This window comes from Mytilus californianus, unplaced genomic scaffold (genome assembly GCF_021869535.1).
Source record: "Mytilus californianus isolate M0D057914Y unplaced genomic scaffold, xbMytCali1.0.p SCAF_4, whole genome shotgun sequence".
NCBI classification, from domain to species: Eukaryota; Metazoa; Mollusca; class Bivalvia; order Mytilida; family Mytilidae; genus Mytilus; species Mytilus californianus.
This window is the reverse complement of record NW_026262690.1, coordinates 84668732-84688085: the sequence shown is the minus strand read 5'-3', so window position 1 is coordinate 84688085 and position 19354 is coordinate 84668732. Positions and strand designations below refer to the sequence as shown.

The 19354-nt window shown below is 31.5% G+C and overlaps 1 protein-coding gene across 8 annotated transcripts in view; it reads right to left on the bottom strand.

Moving 5' to 3' along the window:
- Positions 1-19354, bottom strand: part of LOC127738752 (echinoderm microtubule-associated protein-like 2) — a 107469-nt gene that overhangs the window by 62904 nt on the left and 25211 nt on the right. For all 8 annotated transcript variants that reach the window (XM_052250102.1, XM_052250105.1, XM_052250101.1 and 5 more), the window contains 3 exons: positions 17017-17042; positions 12225-12351; positions 9198-9344 (listed from right to left, as the gene is read on the bottom strand). In XM_052250102.1, coding sequence (XP_052106062.1) covers positions 9198-9344; positions 12225-12351; positions 17017-17042 — 300 coding nt within the window. The remainder of the gene's footprint in view (positions 1-9197; positions 9345-12224; positions 12352-17016; positions 17043-19354) is intronic.

The window sequence follows — 19354 nt, the reverse complement described above, 5'->3', positions numbered from 1 at the left end:
AGAGTTCCAAATGGTGAAGTTGAAGTCATCCCTTCGTAAATTTTACAGACACCATCACGAGTCGGTTGACCGTTATGGAATAACTGTTTCACAGATGATATCGGATATGTTCCTTATGTTGTAACTACAATACCCTCCCTTTTCACAAATGTGACTTACCGAATTAAGACTATTTACCGGATTTGTAATAACATAAGCAACACGACGGGTGCCACATGTGGAGCAGGATCTGCTTACCCTTCCAGAGCACCTGAGATCACCCCCAGTTTTTGGTGGGGTTCGTGTTGCTTAGTCTTTGGTTTTCTATGTTGTGTCATCTGTACTATTATTTGTCTGTCATTTTATTTTTGGCCATGGCTTTGTCAGTTTGTTTTCGATCTATGAGTTTGACTGTCCCTCTGGTATCTTTCGTCCCTCTTTTAAAATGTTTAGTTGGGGCAAACTTAAGTTACAGAATGGAAACTAAAAATTTTGCCATCTTTTGATTTATAAAAGGGCATAACTCAATAATGGTTAAAGTGACACTACCCAAATTCAACTTGATCTGTGTTTTATCAGTGGAAGTCAAAATTAAACATTGCATTGTATAAAGCATTGATTGTAGTTGATTCAACTATAATCATGGACAAAGGAAGATAACCCCAATTTTAAAAATTACTTGATATTTAGAAGAAAATAAAAATTTTGCAGTTTTTCCATTTATAAAGGGGCATAACTCTAGAACGGTTAAAGTGACGCCACAAAAATTCAAACTTGATCTGTGTTTTGTGGTAATAAGCATTGTGTATAAGTTTCATAACATTTGGTTGAGGCAAACTCAAGTTAGAGAACGGAAACCAATTTTGGGATGTACATACAGACGGACAAGGGTAAAACTTAATGCCCCAATCGCTACGGCGGGGCATAAAAAAGAGTATACAACAATTTTATAATATAAATATATCCCAAATTACTATATTATAAACCCTTCAGAATATAAAATGAAAGGTCTGCTGCCTTTATGTAATGTACAAGTCAACTTGTCAATTTTCACCAAAAAAATCATTAATATCTATGATAATAAATATATTATCATCACTTACAATTATTTGACTGGCATCTTAAATCCCATTATTATTGTTCTGAATGATTTTCAGTGCTATTAATGTGTTATGTAACTTGTGTACAGAGAACTAGGTATAATGTACTATTGCTTTAGGAAGTAACTGAAAATGCATATATTTCTTTCTGTCTTGTTCACACCATTGTAAAATATTATTTGTATCATTTGTCTGCCTCTTGTTACAGTGTAAACTGTCTAGAGTGTTAATAAAAGTTGAAAGTTGAGAAAAACTGAAGGACTTTCAACCCAAATGCACTTGAGATATTCATTCAGATGCAACCTGAGGTATATTTGTTTCTGAAAACAATGAAGGTTTTTCCACCCAAATTATCACTTGAGAAATGAAAATTTTTATTTCTATTCAGATTTCAAAAATAGTTTGCAACCTGAGGTATATTTGCCTAATAACAAGAAGAAAACTTACAATTTATAACATATAACAGGAAGGTGAGTTAAGTGGAACTAAAATTACTAATAATAATTCAAAAGTTGGTTATCTTCCATCATTTCAAGCTACACATCAGTAAAGGATATTTATTCAGATTTTTATAAGATATATCACATAACTGCTCAAGGATGATTCAATAGTTTCAATGAATTACAAGAAGGGAAAGGTGTGACAAAAAATCTATCATCATGGCATCTGCATTACAAGCGGCAAAAAGGTGTGAATTGTGTGAAGATAACAATAAAATTCAATGGAAGTGTTTGACATGTGACTTTTATATGTGTACTAAATGTCATCAATTTCATCAAAAAGTAAAATCATCAGACAAACATAAGATCATTGCTCTAGAGAATATAGGAAAACCTGATACAAAAGAACTTGAAATCAAAAGAGATCTTTTGAATATAAAGTGCAAAAAACATTCTGAGAAAATCTGTAAACAGTTCTGTAAAACATGTGAAACTGTCGTATGCAAAAAGTGTGTTAAGAAAAATCACAACAATCCCTTTTGGAATACCTTATCCAAAAAATCTACAGTTAAACATGAAGTAGTTGATATAAAAGACGGTTACCTTCATGCTGTAGGTAAACTAGAGAAAGAGAATCATAATCTTGATAGAGAGGTCATCAATCTTGCAAAAGGTATGTCAACTCTAGAAGCTCTTAAATCTGACGAAAAGAACAAATTAAACGGAGAAACAATGAAGATTCGTCAACGAGATCAAGAGCTTAAAGATCTGATTGATAAACATACTAAAACGCTCTTACACAGTCTAGAGGTAGAGTGGAATATTTTCAATTCGTCAATCAAAGATGAAGAAGATCGTGGAAAAATGGAAATTCAAAATTTAGAAACCAAAAACACAGAATACAACAAAACCTTAACCACCTACAAGGCAAAAGACCTGTTTGAGACCGTGGAATACTTAAAAAAGTCACCAAATCCAATAATAACCCCAATAAAAACATCATTCCGTCATCTCCCATCATATGTTCCAAAGAACATCAATATAGTTCATGGCACTTTACAATAAACAACTAATGGACACAATGTAAGCTAATGCCTTCAAAAGAAGCTTTCAAGTTAAAAAAAAACAGTATATAACTAACTTTGTAACTGATGAACTTGCTTGCAAAGCTGACGGTTCATTTTGGATAGGGGATTTACAATCCAAAAAGATATAAAATTTCAAATGGGATGAAACTTAGTTTAAATAAACTGCTTCGCTGAGCGCAGCTGGATATGCCCGCAGAGGTCCAACCCTGAACAGTTGGGGCAAAAATGGACACAATATTCAAGCTTGATACAGGTCTGAATTTGGATTGTAATTAAATATTTGACATATTACAGGTTTCTGAATAAATGTAGTCAAAGAACTTGAAATTGGTTATATGAATTGAATTTATATTCAATTAAAGATTTCTTGCTGTTGTGCAATACACTGTGCTGTTGCGCAATACTTAGTAAATCTGTTGTCAGACTATAAACAAATAAAGTTCAATTTATTCTCAATGTCATATTAGAAATTTATGAAAATCAAAAGGGAGCTTACATCAATAGATATAAACAATTCACCAAAGTTTCATGAGAATTGCTGACAGCATTTTTGAGTTATTGTCCGAAAACTGGAAAATCCCCCCTTTTTTAATGAATAAAACCCCATAACTCAGAAATGTAAAATGTAAAATTTATAAAATTCTAAAGGGAGCTTACTTTAATAGATATAAACAATTCACCATAGTTTCATAAGAACTGCTGAAAGCATTTTTGAGTTTTTGTCAGATAACTGGAAAATCCCCCTTTTTTATGAATAAAACCCTGTAACTAGAAAATATAAAATCTAAAATTTATAAAAATCGAAAGGGAGCTCATGTCAATACATATAAACAATTCACCACAATTTCTTGCAAGTTGGTGAAAGCATTCTTGAGTTATTGTCCGAAAACTGGAAAATCCCCCCTTTTTTAATGAATAAAACCCCATAACTCAGAAACGTTAAATTTAAAATTTATAAAAAACGAAAGGGAGCTCACGTCAATAGATATAAACAATTCACCAAAGTTTTATGCAAATTGGTTAAAGCATTTTTGAGTTAATGTCCAACATGTTGACGACGGACGGACAGACGGACAGACAACGGTATACCATAATATGTCCCGTAAACGGGCGTATAAAAACCAAGTTTTTGGGGATATCAAAGTTTATGATATGGCCATAACATCAAACGATAACTTACTTTTGGCAACCTTAGAAACAACTCTTGTAGTTATTCCATATAAAATGTGTTCATGTTGCGCATGATGATAAAATAATAGTTGGATGTTCGCAATGTGGTCCTACATTGGACCTAGACAAGTGATTGTCATAGATATTGAAGGAACACATATTGAAACTTTTAATAACAATTTCTTTCTTTGCCCATTCAAAATAACTTCGGATCATACAGGAACAATATATGTGATCGATCTAAAGAATGATGGCCGCATTGTGGTGATAGAACGGGATGATTCAATGAAGGGTGTATTTAAAGGTCATCCGGACATAAATACCAAAGACTTTCCCTTCAAACCCTGTGACATAACTAAAGTACCCTTTAACTCTGCTTTGGTCATAGATACTAATACCAGGATGTTCATTATACAGACCTTGGAATTGAACTTCCTTACAGCATTGCGACTGGCAACAAGTGAAAAACATTTACTGGAAGCAGAGAATGGGTAGGAGAAAAATCAAGTGCAAAAATACATGCCCTTACATACAATGAAGTGGTTGAAAAGTTCATGAAAAACTTTCCATATTTAACCTTCTAATGAAAGTGGCATTCCCTTGTATTTACAAAATTTTACTTATTTGTTTTTGTTGTTAAATTACAGTACATGATTTTTCATTGTGATGTTATTTCTTTTTCTTTTCTTTTTTTTTTTGAAAAAGGGAAGGAGGGTAAAATTGAAACCTAATAGCCGTGGTATTTACTTTGGTAACCTTATATTTAAACTTCCGTCAGATGTTGCTGGTCTCGTATACATTTATTGCAATAAGAAATGTAAACCTCCCAATTGAATCCCCAATTGCCATCTATTTGAATAATTATTAGCATTTTCAATTTAAGTATGCCCCATCATGAGCATGGCACTGCTAAGTACAGGTTTACCAATATTGTCTAGCCATACATCATAAACAACAGGGTATTTCCCATGAAGATTCAGGTAGACAGTGACACTTGATATCATACATATAATAAAAACTTTTTTTTTTTTTCACTTGTTCAAGTGTTTGGAGCAAATATTTAATTTCCAGAAATCACTTTGAAATATAAACTGTTGACACAGACATATGTCTTGCCAGTATGTAATTTTGATAGTAAAATGCAAATGTTAAAATTAAAATAGCAACTGTCAGACATGACCTTATCTGAAAGGTCACTGACCGAAATGGAAGATTGGGATTTAGGTCACCAAATTTTTTTTAACAGAAATATTTTCAGCCATTTCATTGAGATTGGGTTTTTTTAATTGCTATTTTAGACTTATTTTTTGATTTTCTGGTAATAAGATTGCCTTTGTTGATTCCGTGTGAATTTAACAGTTCGAAAAAAAGACCCCAACTTTCAAGTCATCTCAAATGTACCAAAATTGTGAGATTAAAAATTCTGAATCCTTGCTCACTATAGCTTTTATTCACAGTAATATCAAATCTAATACTGTTCCATTTGGAAAAAATAATGATTTCAACTGCAAATACAGAATTTAATGCAAATGATGAATTTTTCTAAATATGAGACCACTATTGATGGGAAGCTCAGTAGAGCTATTTTTGTGTATCTATTTATGATGTAAACCATGACTATCTAAATAAAGTTTTTTCATTATGTTTTTTTATCACTATTTACTTTTCATGGTGATCAATGTTATAATTTGTGTAAATTGAGCATAAATCTGCCTTCAATATAAAAATAAGAAGATGTGGTATGATTACCATTGAGACAACTCTCCACCAGAGACCAAATGACATATAAGTTAACAACTATAGGTCAACGTATGGCTTTCAACAATGAGCAAAACCCATACTGCATAGTCAGCTATAAAAGGCCCCGAAATGACAAATGTAAAACATTTCAAACAAGAAAACTAACAGCCTGATTTATGTATAAAACAATGAACGAAAAAAAAAAATGATATGCAGCAACAAACTACAACCACTGAATAACAGGCTCCTGATTTGGGACAGGAACATACAGAATGTGGAGGGGTTAAACATGTTTCCTGTTGTGCCAAACCCTCCCCCTAACCTGGGACAGTGGTTTAACAGTACAACATAAGAACAAACTATAATAAAATGCTTCGCTGGGCGCAGCTTGATACGACCGCAGAGGTCGAACCCTGAACAGTTGGGGCAAGTATGGACACAACATTCAAGCTTGATACAGCTCTGAACTTGGATTGTGATTAAATATTTGACAAAGCATAGGTTTCTGACACAGAATGACTGTGGTCTAAGAACTTAAAATTTTTTAATTTACCTATTATGGTCCAATATCCAAAATCTAAATACATGGTTAGATTCAGCATATCAAAGAATCCAAAGAATTCAATTTTTGATGAAATCAAACAAAGTTTAATTTTGGACCTTTTTGACCTCAATGTGGACCAATTTGATAACGGGGCCCAAAAATCAAAATACATGGTTAGATTCAGCATATCAAAGAACCCCATATATTCAATTTTTGGACCCCAACTTGGACCAACTTGAAAACTGGGCCCATAATCAAAAATCTAAACACATGTTTAGATTCAGCATATCAAAGAACCCCAAGAATTCAATTTTTGTTAAAATCAAACTAAGTTTAATTTTGGACCCTTTGGACCTTAATGTAGACCAATTTAAATAAACAGCTGCGCCATGAGCGCATGATACGCTCGTCGTCTTGTGTTTGAATTTTTATGCAATAAGCATAAATAGTTTCTGACATACGGCATAACATGCGAAAACCCCCTTTTTTTTTACAAAAACTCAATATCTCTAAAATAAAATTTTGAATCAAAACCAAAAAGTATACAGATCTTTAGATTAATATAACTAAGAAGTGTGTAAAATTTTAAGCAATAATCATAAATCGTTTCAATATCTCTAAAATAAAATTTTGAATCAAAACCAAAAGTATACAGATCTTTTGATTAATATAACTAAGAAGTGTGTAAAATTTTAAGCAATAATAATTAATCGTTTTTGAGATACGGCGCGACATGTGAAAACCCCCCTTTTAAAAAAAAAATCAATATCTCAAAAATAAAATTTTGAATCAAAACCAAAAAGTATACAGATCTTTAGATTAATATAACTAAGAAGTGTGTAAAATTTTAAGCAATAATCATAAATCGTTTTTGAGATACGGCACGACATGTGAAAAACCCCTCCCCCTTTTTTTACAAAATACTCAATAACTCAAAAATAAAATTTTGAATCATCACCAAAAAGTAAACAGATCTTAAGGTTAATATAACTAAGAAGTGTGTAAAGTTTTAAGCAATAATCATAAACTGTTTTTGAGATACGGCCCGACTTGTGAAAATCCCCTCCCCCTTTTTTAACAAAATACTCAATATCTCTTAAATAAAATTTTGAATCATCACCAAAAAGTATACAGATCTTAAGATTAATATAACTAAGAAGTGTGTAAAGTTTTAAGCAATAATCATAAATTGTTTTTGAGATACGGCGCGACATGTGAAAAAAAACACACACCTGTTTTAGTTACTAAGTCAGGTAACTCAAAAAGTTTTAATCTTATTTTCACCAAAAAGTATACAGATCGTTTGACCATCATAAGAAACAACTATGTTAAGTTTCATGAAATTTGGATAAGTCATTCTCAAGTTACGGTGCGACATGTTTACGCCGGAGAGACAGACGGACAGACAGACGGACGAACACCGGACATTTGTACACCATATGACGGGCGTATAAAAAGGGACCCAAAATTAAAAATCTAAATACACGGTTAGATTTGGCATATCAATGGTTATCAAAGAACCCCAATAATTCAATTTTTGATGAAATCAATCAAAGTTTAATTTTGGACCCTTTTGACCTCAATATGAACCTTTTGATAGCAGGTACCACAAATAAAAAATCTAAATACATGGTTAGATTCAGCATATCAAAGAACCCCATATATTAAATTTTTGTTGAAATCAAACAAAGTTTAATTTTGGACCCCAATCTGGACCAACTTGAAAACTGGGCCCAAAATCAAAAATCTAAATACATGTTTAGATTCAGCATATCAAAGAACCCCATATATTCAATTTTTGTTAACAGCAAACTAAGTTTAATTTTGGACCCTTTGGACCTTAATGTAGACCAACTTGAAAACTGGACTCAAAATTAAAAATCTAAATAACGATCAGATTCGGCATAACAAATAAATAAATGTGGTCAAAGATTTTACAAATCTAATGCGCCATACTGTGCAATTAAAGATTACTTCTTGAAATTTTTCAATATTTGAAATTTGAAAAAAAAATAATATTTGAAGAATAATTCTTTTTAATTTCTGAAATCTGAAATGAGAAAAAATTGCCCCCCCCCCCCCTTTTTCCCCAAAAAATTCTTTCCCTCAAAATATGGTCATAATCTCAATTCAAATTTCCAATGGAATTTGCAACCATAATTACCCATTTAAATTTACCATAGTGCTAACTTAATATATTTTATAAATGGTGTCAAATCTTTCATATGGATTTTTTTGTAAAAAAAAAAAAGATGCAACATTTGCAGATATTTTTACTGGTCTTCCTTTATAAATATGCATTTCTTTAAACATAATTTAAAAGCAGTGTAAGGGAAGTAATCTAAACGTTGTATTTGGATTACCTCCCTTACACTGTTTTTAAATTGTTTTAATTGTTCATTAACCATTACTTTATACATAATTTAAAAGCAGTGTAAGGGAGGTAATTCAAATGATGTATTTGATTTATCTCCCTTACACTGCTTTAAATTATGTTTTGTACTGAAGTATTTGTCCATTAACCAGGACAACCTTGTTTTCCCCCCTTTTTCGCCCCTAATTCCTAAAAGGTTTGCGCCATAACCCCCGAAAGCAAATCCTAACCATCCCTTTGTGGTATGGAAACTTGTGGTATAATTTCAGAGAGATCCATACACCGTTCCACAAGTTATTGTCTGGAATCTAGAAAATGCTTATTTTTGGCCCCTAATTCCTGAACCATAACCCCCAAAATCAATCCCAACCTTCCTTTTGAGGTATATAACCTTATGGTAAAATTTCATAGAGATCCATTTACTTAAACTAAAGTTATAGTGCAAAAACCAATGTGTCTTCGGACGACGACGACGCCAACGTCATACCAATATACGACTGCAAAATTTTTTGCAGTCGTATAAAAATCTGTTGAAAAAGGCTTAACTCATCAGATCGATACAAAGCAGAAAAGCAACTAACAAAAACACGGACTAGATGTGGCAGGGTATTTTTACATCCCCACATGTTTAGTGATTGTGATGCTATAAGCATGGTGTACTTAACTGATATAAAATTCAGTAACAAAATTTTTTTTTCTTCATTTATTATGGTCAATATATGCTTGTTTGGTTCTAAAAAGGAGTTGTACAAGTCAACTTACCACTTAACATCATCTGTGTGTCCAAGATAATGTCTCTGCGTTTGTTCTTCAGGATTGTGGAGCACCACCACACCAGCACAGAAGTAAATGACCTCTCCATTCAAGTAGTACAGATTGGACCTACAATCTCTACCTCTATATCCAAAACTGTATATCAGTTAAGGAATTTTTTTTTCAAATTAAGATGCATAAATAATTTGAAGCTTATATCGCTTGCATTGTATCTACACATAAAACTGGTTCAGAATGCAAGAAATGTAAAACAATATTACAACATGCCACTTAATCAAGATATAGCTTTTGAACCTAGACATCTTTAGATGATTCAAATCTAGTTTAAACTGGTCATGTTGTGTCATATATTTGAGTTACGTTTTTTTCAGGAATAAATTAATGATACTATGTACTTCGTCACAATGGTGGTGGCCATAATAGCCGATAGACTGGGTCATTGGATAGATTGATTGCGTTTTGGTGTATAACGCCCCCCACCCCCCTCTTCAGTACTATTTGCTTTTTCCTGGTGGCCAGTTTTTATTGGAGGAGGAAGCTGGAGTGAACCATAACCATCAGCAATAAAACTTGTAATCCTTGTCAGTTAGAATTAGAGTCCAAAGCACCTGCCAAATGCAGGTTTGGAACCTCAGTGTTGACAGGTTAGTGATACAGTAGATAAACTAGTTAGACCAATCAGCCAACGAGGCATTCTGGGTCATTTGATAATTTTCTTAACAACATCCTTGTCAGAGCTAGTTTGAATTGGACAATTTGATATATAATTTGTCCTACTGTCCTATTCTTTGTGCTTTGATATGAGTGGTAGATTCAATCAACAAATCTCAAAACATTCATTAGTTTTAAGATTTCAGGACTTTATCTAGGTATTGCAAAAAAAAAGGTTGATGAGAAGTTTTTTAGAAATTGTTATGATGTTGGAGAAATATAGAGAGCTAATTTGTGCTCTGATCATAATATGACTAGACCTTTTATTACAGGTAAGTTTCAAGCCAAAATGCATGTTTCTGTCAGATATAATTATGCTCTGTTGTCCGTTTGACAGTAGTATGGTACCAATCAACCAACTCTGTTATTCTTTTTTTAACAATAGTAATGGTTTGAGATTTCTTTCACGTCTCTATGTCTAAAATTTAATATTCATTATAGATCATACAGAATGTTGAGATAATTCCCCTTCCCTAATAGTTCCCTAGAAAATTAAGTTAAGATTAGGTGACCAAAAGCAGAAAAAAAACAAAAAAGGATTGACCTATTACTTACAACAAATAAAATACTGTCACAACAGTTCTAAATGTTGATCGATCAACCATAAAAATTTGTAAGGGTTCCGCGGAACCCAGTGTCTCGCCTACTTTTGCTGTTAATCGCAGGCTCAACAAAAATGAGGAAAAAAATTAATAAAAATATTCCTCTCTATACTATCTTTTGATTGTAAGTAGCTTCTGTCCAAGTTTGGTAAAAATCCAGGATAGTTTATGAATCTAATAAATGTTTTAAAAACTTAAACTGCAGACTGTATGTAATGTTAACTGGAAGAAAAACTAAATCCATTTATATGTAAAATACGGAAAAAATGGAACAAAATTTTAATAAAATTTCCTTCTAGATACTAGCTTTTAATCATAAACAAGCTTGTGTCCAAGTTTGGTACAAATCCAAGATAGTTTAAGAAAGTTATTAAAATTTTCAAAAACTTTAACCACAGAGTGAATGTAATGTTAACTGGCAGAAAAACTAAGTCCATTCATAAGTAAAATACAGAAAAAATGGAACAAAATTTTATCAGAACTCCCTTCTAGATACTAGCTTTTAATCATAAACAAGCTTCTGTCCAAGTTTGGTACAAATCCAAGAAAGTTTAAGAAAGTTATTAAATTTGAAAAACTTTAACCACAGAGTGAATGTAATGTTAACTGGCAGAAAAACTAAGTCCATTTATAAGTAAAATACGGAAAAAATGGAATTTTTTTTTTACAAAATTTACTTTTGGGTACTATCTTATGATCATAAACAAGCTTCTTTCCAAGTTTGGTAGAAATCCAGGATAGTTTAAGAAAGTTATTAAAATTTCAAAAACTTTTAACCACAGAGTGAATGTTATGTTTCCTGGCAGAAAAACAGTCCATTTATAAGTAAAATACAGAAAAAATGGAATTTTTTTTTTACAAAATTTACTTTTGAATATTATCTTATGATCATAAAAAAGCTTCTGTCCAAGTTTGGTAGAAATCCAGGATAGTTTAAGAAAGTTATTAAAATTTCAAAAACTTTAACCACAGAGTGAATATTTGTGGACGCCGCCGACGGAATGTAGGATCGCTATGTCTCGTTTTTTCGACAAAAGTCGAAGGCTCGACAAAAATTGGGTTAAGAAGATGGCAGTTTTTGCTCCATGTTGAAGGCCTCACTATGACTTTAAGATTAGGAACAGCATTCACAGCACTGTTCCTTCGCTTTTTGTGTTTTTTGCTGTGCATGTACTGATTTTGTGTCATGGATGGATATCCTTTAATATACTGCAGCTGTGCTATTCGCGCAGTCAAATTGCATTGACTGTATAATCATTTGTGATATACAGTCACTAACCGTATATCGCCTTGTTTACGACGTTGACAATGTGTTTCCATAAGAGTTTTATTTATGACATCAAAATCGCGGAAATTTTACGTCGTTTGCTCCATATTAAAAAATGGTTTTTACCCTAAATATTTCATTTGGAACAGTTGTAGGAGTTGCAGTATTTAAAGAATAACCATATATTGTCCTGAAATATAAATTTTATTTGTACTCAGCTCAAAACAGGATAGAAATGCTCGGTAAAGCCTCGTTTACTACCTGTTTCTAAGCCTTGTACAAATACAATTTATATTTTCGAGACAATGTATGGTTATTCTATATTCCTTTCTTTTCTATTAAAACTTAATTCATGAACAGGTATTTGTAGAATGTGAAAAGGACCATTTGGAAAAGAGATATGAGATTCAGTTGAGATTTCAAATAAAAGGATACACATATTCTAGTTGTAATTTCTGGTCCGGTGTTGACACTTCTTTATCTACTGAATAATCTGATAAATCTGAGGGAGCATACAAACTGACTGGTCGTCCTCTCAGGTAAATTCTTAAATTTCCCTCCTCTGAAAAATACATGAAAATAAAATATAAATGAATATTCACAATTTAGAGTTAACTTTATCTGCCCATTTTATATATATATATATAAAAAAAAAAAAAAAAACAACAAAACAAATTAAATCAATTATATTCCTCTGTTATCAATGAAAATCAAAAGTTATCAAAGATAATAATCTATAAATTTTTGTTGTAAAAATATTTAACTGTTTTGGCAGAAAGTATTGTGATACTGAGGATTCATTATTATTCACGCGTTACCAATTTTCGTGGATTTCATAGGTAAAGGTAAACCACAAATTTATATGTTCAACGAAGTACAAATTTACTATAGGTTTGTGTGCAGATTTTGGAAAAATAACGAAATAAAATATCCATGCAACAACAATTTTCCACAATCCATGAAAATTGGATTCCATGAAAATAAATGAATCCACAGTATTTTAATAATAAAAATGTTGCAGGTAAAACCCTCTGATATTGTATCACTTATTTCTATTTTATATATTCCCATTGTATCGAGAATTGGTGAACAAGATACAGTTACATTTTACAACTGTTGTTTCTAAAATTGTATTGCTGATTGGTACTCTTCAACTTTCTAACCTTGACTACTTGTAATAAATTCAGCTAATTTGATCAACAAAATTCATTGTACCAAGTATCATTAACATCCTTCTCATCATTCAAATTGTATAGGCAGAATGTTCATTTTCATATGCAGAAAAATGAAAAGTGGTTCAATACATGGCTCAAGATAAGAGCTTACAAAACTATTAAAAATTAATCACTTCACTCTGAAATTCTGAATGACATTAACGGTGGAAAAGCCTTATTGTCAAGCGTCAAACCAAATGCCGTTGTTCTGCTAACGTTAGCATCAAATGAGCTTTCAAGATTTTATCATTGCAGATCACATCAAATTTTATAGCCCCCCGCCTCCCCCATCATAAAATAGAAGTTTCTTTACAATGATAGTTCCAAAAGGAAGAAATATTCTGGAATATTATTTCCACTCCAAGAAATATTACAGTATTTGTTCCTGATGGAACAAATAATATAGAACATTTGTTTCAACAGGAATGGATTCCATAGCATTGTTTGTAACAAAGTTTCCAGACGAATTCTGTTCAGAGCATTTATACGTTAAGCCTAAAACAGTGTAAAATATTTATCAATAACTTTATATTAACAAAACTTTTACTGTTAATTGTCATTTAGGGTACCCAATTCGCATTATCTTATATAAACAATCAAACATTGGTTTAAAGAAATTAATCGTCTGAACACCCAGTCACAGTCAAAGTGTAGAAAAGATATCTAATCACCTCAGTGGTCTCCCAGTATTGAGCTCTCCTCAAGGGCAGGAGGTTATGTGTTTGATCCCCTGCTGTGTCAACCCAAATATTTGAAAAGTAGTATTTTTTGCTTCTCCCTTTAGCATACAGTATTTAGGGAAAAAGAGCAAAGACTGGTCAGATCAGAATAATGTCTCGGGGTAGGGTAACATGTGTTTTTGCAGACTGTTACCTTGTGAATTAACACATTTAACATTTGACTTAGTTTGTTGGTTTAGTCTAACGCAGGGTTCATATTCATATCACATTAACAATTTCTCCTCCTAATTTGAATGTAATATTTGCCACTAGAGGTCAAACAACAATTTCTCATTATCCAAAGATTACCAATCAAAAACAATGAAAAAAATATTAGATAGAAGTGTAAAGCAAAAGATTAGAACAAAAAAAACAAACTGTATTTAAGCAAATGTCCAACAGACTGATTGACTTTCAATTACTTTATGTCCAGTGGCAAATATTTCATATATGTTCAATAGGAAATGAAAAACAGCTGTTATCAGAAAACATTTTATGTAAAATATCAAAGAATCACACACAATCAGAAAATTTAAAGTTTTTTAAGATTAACGACTAGACAAAAATAATGAAACAAGTAAATACTTTGATCTAATTAGTATCTCAGCAAAAAAGGGGGCTATATTAGCATTGGAAGTTATACCACATATGTTTCTGTTTTATAACATTTAAAAAATTATTTTGTGCACTGTTGTCTTTTTGCTGTATCTCTTTTGGCCATGGTGTGTTCTGTTTTTCCTTGACCTCTTGGTTCTGATTGTCCCTTTTTTTTCATTCCTCTTGGTTCTGTCCCCTTTATTTACCCTCCTTGGTATCTTTTTCTCTTTATTTACTCCCCTTAATTTATTCACCTTGGTTTCTTGTCCCCTTTATTTACTCTCCTTTTTACCTTGTCCCCTTTATTTACTCTCATTGGTATCTTGTCCCCTTTATCTACTCCCCTTGGTATCTTGTCCTTTATCTACTCTCCTTGATATCTTGCCCTTTATTTACTCTCCTTGATATCTTACCCTTTATTTACTCCCCTTGGTATCTTGTTCCCTTTATTTACTCCCCTTGGTATCTTGTTCCCTTTATTTACTTCCCTTAGTTTCTTTTCTTCTTTATTTACTCCCCTTGGTATCTTGTCCCCTTTATTTACTCCCCTTGGTATCTTGCCCTTTATTTACTCTCATTGGTATCTTTTCCCCTTTATTTTTACTCTCCTTGATATATTGCCCTTTATTTACTCTCCTTGGTACCTTGTCCCCTTTATTTACTCTCCTTGGCATCTTTTCCCCTTTATTTACTCTCCTTGATATCTTTCCCCTTTATTTACTCCCATTGGTATCTTGTCCCCTTTAATTACTCCCCTTGGTATCTTTCCCCCTTTATTTACTCCCCTTGGTATCTTGCCCTTTATTTACTCTCCTTGGTACCTTGTCCCCGTTATTTACTCTCCTTGACATCTTTCCCCTTTATTTACTCTCCTTGATATCTTTTCCCCTTTATTTACTCCCATTGGTATCTTGTCCCCTTTATTTACTCCCCTTGGTATCTTGCCCTTTATTTACTCCCCTTGATATCTTGCCCTTTAATTACTCTCCTTGATATCTTGCCCTTTATTTACTCCCCTTGATATATTGCCCTTTATTTACTCCTCTTGATATCTTGCCCTTTATTTACTCCCCTTGATATCTTGCCCTTTATTAACTTTCCTTGATATCTTATCCCCTTTATTTAGTCTCATTGGTATTTTGTCCCCTTTATTTACTCTCATTGGTATCTTTTCCCCTTTATTTACTCTCCTTGATATCTTGTCCTCTTTATTTACTCCCACTGGTATCTTGTCCCCTTTATTTACTAACACAATTAATATATTATATGCTTTTTGTCAAATAATATCATTTATTATAAACTTAGTAGTAAATACAGATAAATTGTATGTGTAATACAATTATTGGCAAGCGTGCTGTATCAGCCACCTGTGATGATATCGATATCAGCACGGTTGCAAAGGCTTTGTCACACCTTTAATCTGTATGACGTCACATCATCGATTTCAGTCACTGTTGCAAAGGCTTTATCAAACCCTTTCTCTGTATGACGTCATGTCAAACCTATAATCTGTATGACGTCATTTCAAACCTTCTTATCTGTGTGACGTCATGTCACATAAAAACATCTACATGAGGTATATGTATATAATAAAGTGTATATGATATGGCTTTTTCAATATTACACACCGTATCAACCCTCAATAATATCATTTATACAGATCATATCCCAAAAATCATAGAAGAGATTATCAATGCCTCAAACTTATGCAATCAAGGCGACAGAAATTTAGCTGATGACCACACATTAAAACAAAACAGAAATTCAGCTAATGACCAGACATTAAAAAGAAAACCATCACCAATCATCTACTTACTGATAACTGAACAGTTAAAAAGGAATGAAAATTACATTTTCTGATTATTCCAATTTTTAAATAATATTTATTCTTTAATACAAATATTCTAAATATACTGTATTAGAAGAGATATATCTCTATTCTTATGTGATTTGTTTGTAACAATAATTTTCATTAGACGTTGACAAATATTTTGAGGGGTTAGATTGCACGTTCTACCAGTCCACAACTAAGAAAGCCACCATTTTGAATTCCGATTTTTTTGGTATGTAATTTCTCAAAAAATAAACAAGAAAGTCACATTTTGTGCCTCAAAATCTTCTTTTTGTCAATATTGAAACCATTCAGAAGCGTACGAAAAGTATAAACACATCTAGTGTTTATGTTTAACATCGGGAGTATACATATGACGTCACATTGTTTAGATATCAAAGATGACGCGGCATTTCATTTATGTCATTTTTAATCCAAAATATCTATCAAATTGAATTTATTTTAATATGTGGCATTATAATAGAGATAACTGTATTGTATTTTAAGCTTGGCCTTCGTAAAACTTGATTTTACTATCGCTAATATCTGTTTACCTAGCTCCGCTACAAGTCGCTAGGTAAACTCAATTTGCGTCTGTTTCTCTTTTCCTGATCCTATGTACTTGATTATGAATTATGAATTACATGTATTAGCAACTTTATAACAAGACACCAAAATAATGCAAAATTTGAAAAATTGAACAATCAAAATGCCCTTCAAGAAATCTTTGGACTAAACTGCAACTTTGCATACTTATTATCCATAGACAAACCATACTATTTAGACCAATGGCAGCAGATGGCAAAGCCAGGAGAACTCTTTAGTAATTACAGACAATATTGATTTGATAATGAACTCTATATTACCTGAATTCCACTGGGGATCTTTAGAACTGAAATGTAAGATAAATATCAAATATTAACAAATATCTACCAGCATTTAATGTAACATGTGTCATGCAAATTAAAAAAAAAATATTGTAAAATCATAGACAACAAAGACATTTATAGGCAAAAAAAAAATGTAAACAAGATCTGATATTATATAATGTAGTTTTTTTTTTCAAGTACATGCATTTTTTGGTTGATTTGTCAACACTTGGGTGACAAATTCACCATGTTAAAACAAATAAAATGTCTAACAAGGAAAGACTGGTGCTTACGAAAAACAAAAAAAAAAACACAGAAAATTTTGCTAAATAATCATAATTGAAATACATGCACATATATAAATAAATAAATCAAAACAATATATTATCAATTGACAGATTTTCTTACTTTCGTCTGCTCCTATATAAACAATTTACAAAGCAATCTTTCCATGGTTACAAAAACCATTTGTTTTTTTATTGACATTACTTCCCTTTGAAATGAGGTAATGAAAATTTAGTAATCTATTTTTCTATTATTTTTCCAGATTTTTTTTTAATTTTCTGTAGATGAAAATCACTGCCAATGATAATATTACATATTAATAAATACAACACTGAAAAATGAATTTAATACACTATTTTCATATTACCAACTTTTGACTCTGGATTATATAATTTGTCGACTGGTTACCTAGGACATCATGGTACTCGGTCAAGAAAGAGCAACCAAAATATGTAAAATCAAACATATAATCGGCGTAATTTGAGGGGAAAGTTTATTGTTTTCCAAAGATTTTGTAGTGAAAAAAAAATGTTAAGCAGGTAATTTTCCCCCAAAATTGTACCGATTGAACGCTTGGTTTTACTTCTTTAGCTTGCTCCTACCTGACTTGGTACCATGATGTCCGAGGTAACCAGTCGACAAATTATATAATCCGGAGTCAAAAGTCGGTAATATGAAAATAGTCTATTAGAAAACAAGGAAAATACACATGAAAAGAACTTCTGATTAAGTAAATAAAAGTGTTTATCTACATAAATAATAAACGATAAAAACTAATAACAGATATTAAGTGGTTTGGAGGACAACAAAAGGGGGAAAAGATAAAGGATTTTTCAGGAAAATACAAAGTAAACAGAAATCATTATTTCATGCATTTCTCTTCAAAAAGGAACATAACTGCACCAATTTTAATTTCCACATTTCATGTCTCTAATTAATTTTCAACGCATTAAATTCTACATATATTTTTCACATTTTTCAACATTTGTAAAGGAAATCACATTGAAGAAACCTTATATTACAATGAAACTTGTCCAAACCAAATAAATGTGGGACTAAAAAGTTTATCAAAATTGACAGGTATTAGGTTCAAACAGGTTTTATTATTGAATGTTCACTAAACACTCTAATGATGTATCAAGGGTATTTTTGTGACAGGTTTCATTGTCTATTAAAAAATTATTTACTAAAAAATAAAAAAAACTGAAAGAAAATCATAATTGAAAATAAATCAAAAAGAAAAATACATAAACACCATTAAAAATTACATACCATGGAAAGTAAAAGATTAATCATAGACATAAACATTTCTTTAAAGTATTGAAAGATTAAAAGATTATACAACGAGAAATATTAGTGGAAGGTCAACTAAATCAGGACAATAACATCAACCTACGCATCTAGAGAAATCATCATCGCATGTTCTACAACTCCAACCTCCATTTTGTTTTTTTTAATAAAATCCCATAAATATAAAAAAAATTGCACCTTCACTCAGCTGGTTATAAGTTGAATTAAAATATAATTACATCTGTTTATGTAATATCTAGATTTAAATCCTTACAATTAATTCTGTGTTTGTTCACTGGATATTTAAGTGAGAAAGTGAATGGAAAATTAAAAGAATTATTGCACTGCCATTCCTATACCAGATTAAGAGGTCGTTTACAAATATTATCCAAAGGTTAATCAAGTTTGGTCTTGGTTTAAAAAAACAAAGATCCAGGTACAAGCAATAAAAGTAAAAGAAGAAATTAAAGTCCCCTGTCATTATGCAGTACAAGTTAAACATGATAAAACTAAAAATAAATTGACTGGTTAAAAATGAAATATTTAAAAAAGAAACAAGAAATTACAGAAATTATAGTGAGAAGTGTTCAAACAGATGGGGAGATAAACAACATTTTATTATAAAATGTCCTTTGTCAAAAATCATATAAGAGGGGAGGGATCTTATAAAAGAAAATAAATACATAACAGAAACACTGGTAAACAAAAAATTAAGATAGAAAATCATTAATCATTTAAGAAATATTGAAGTCTTGAAAGA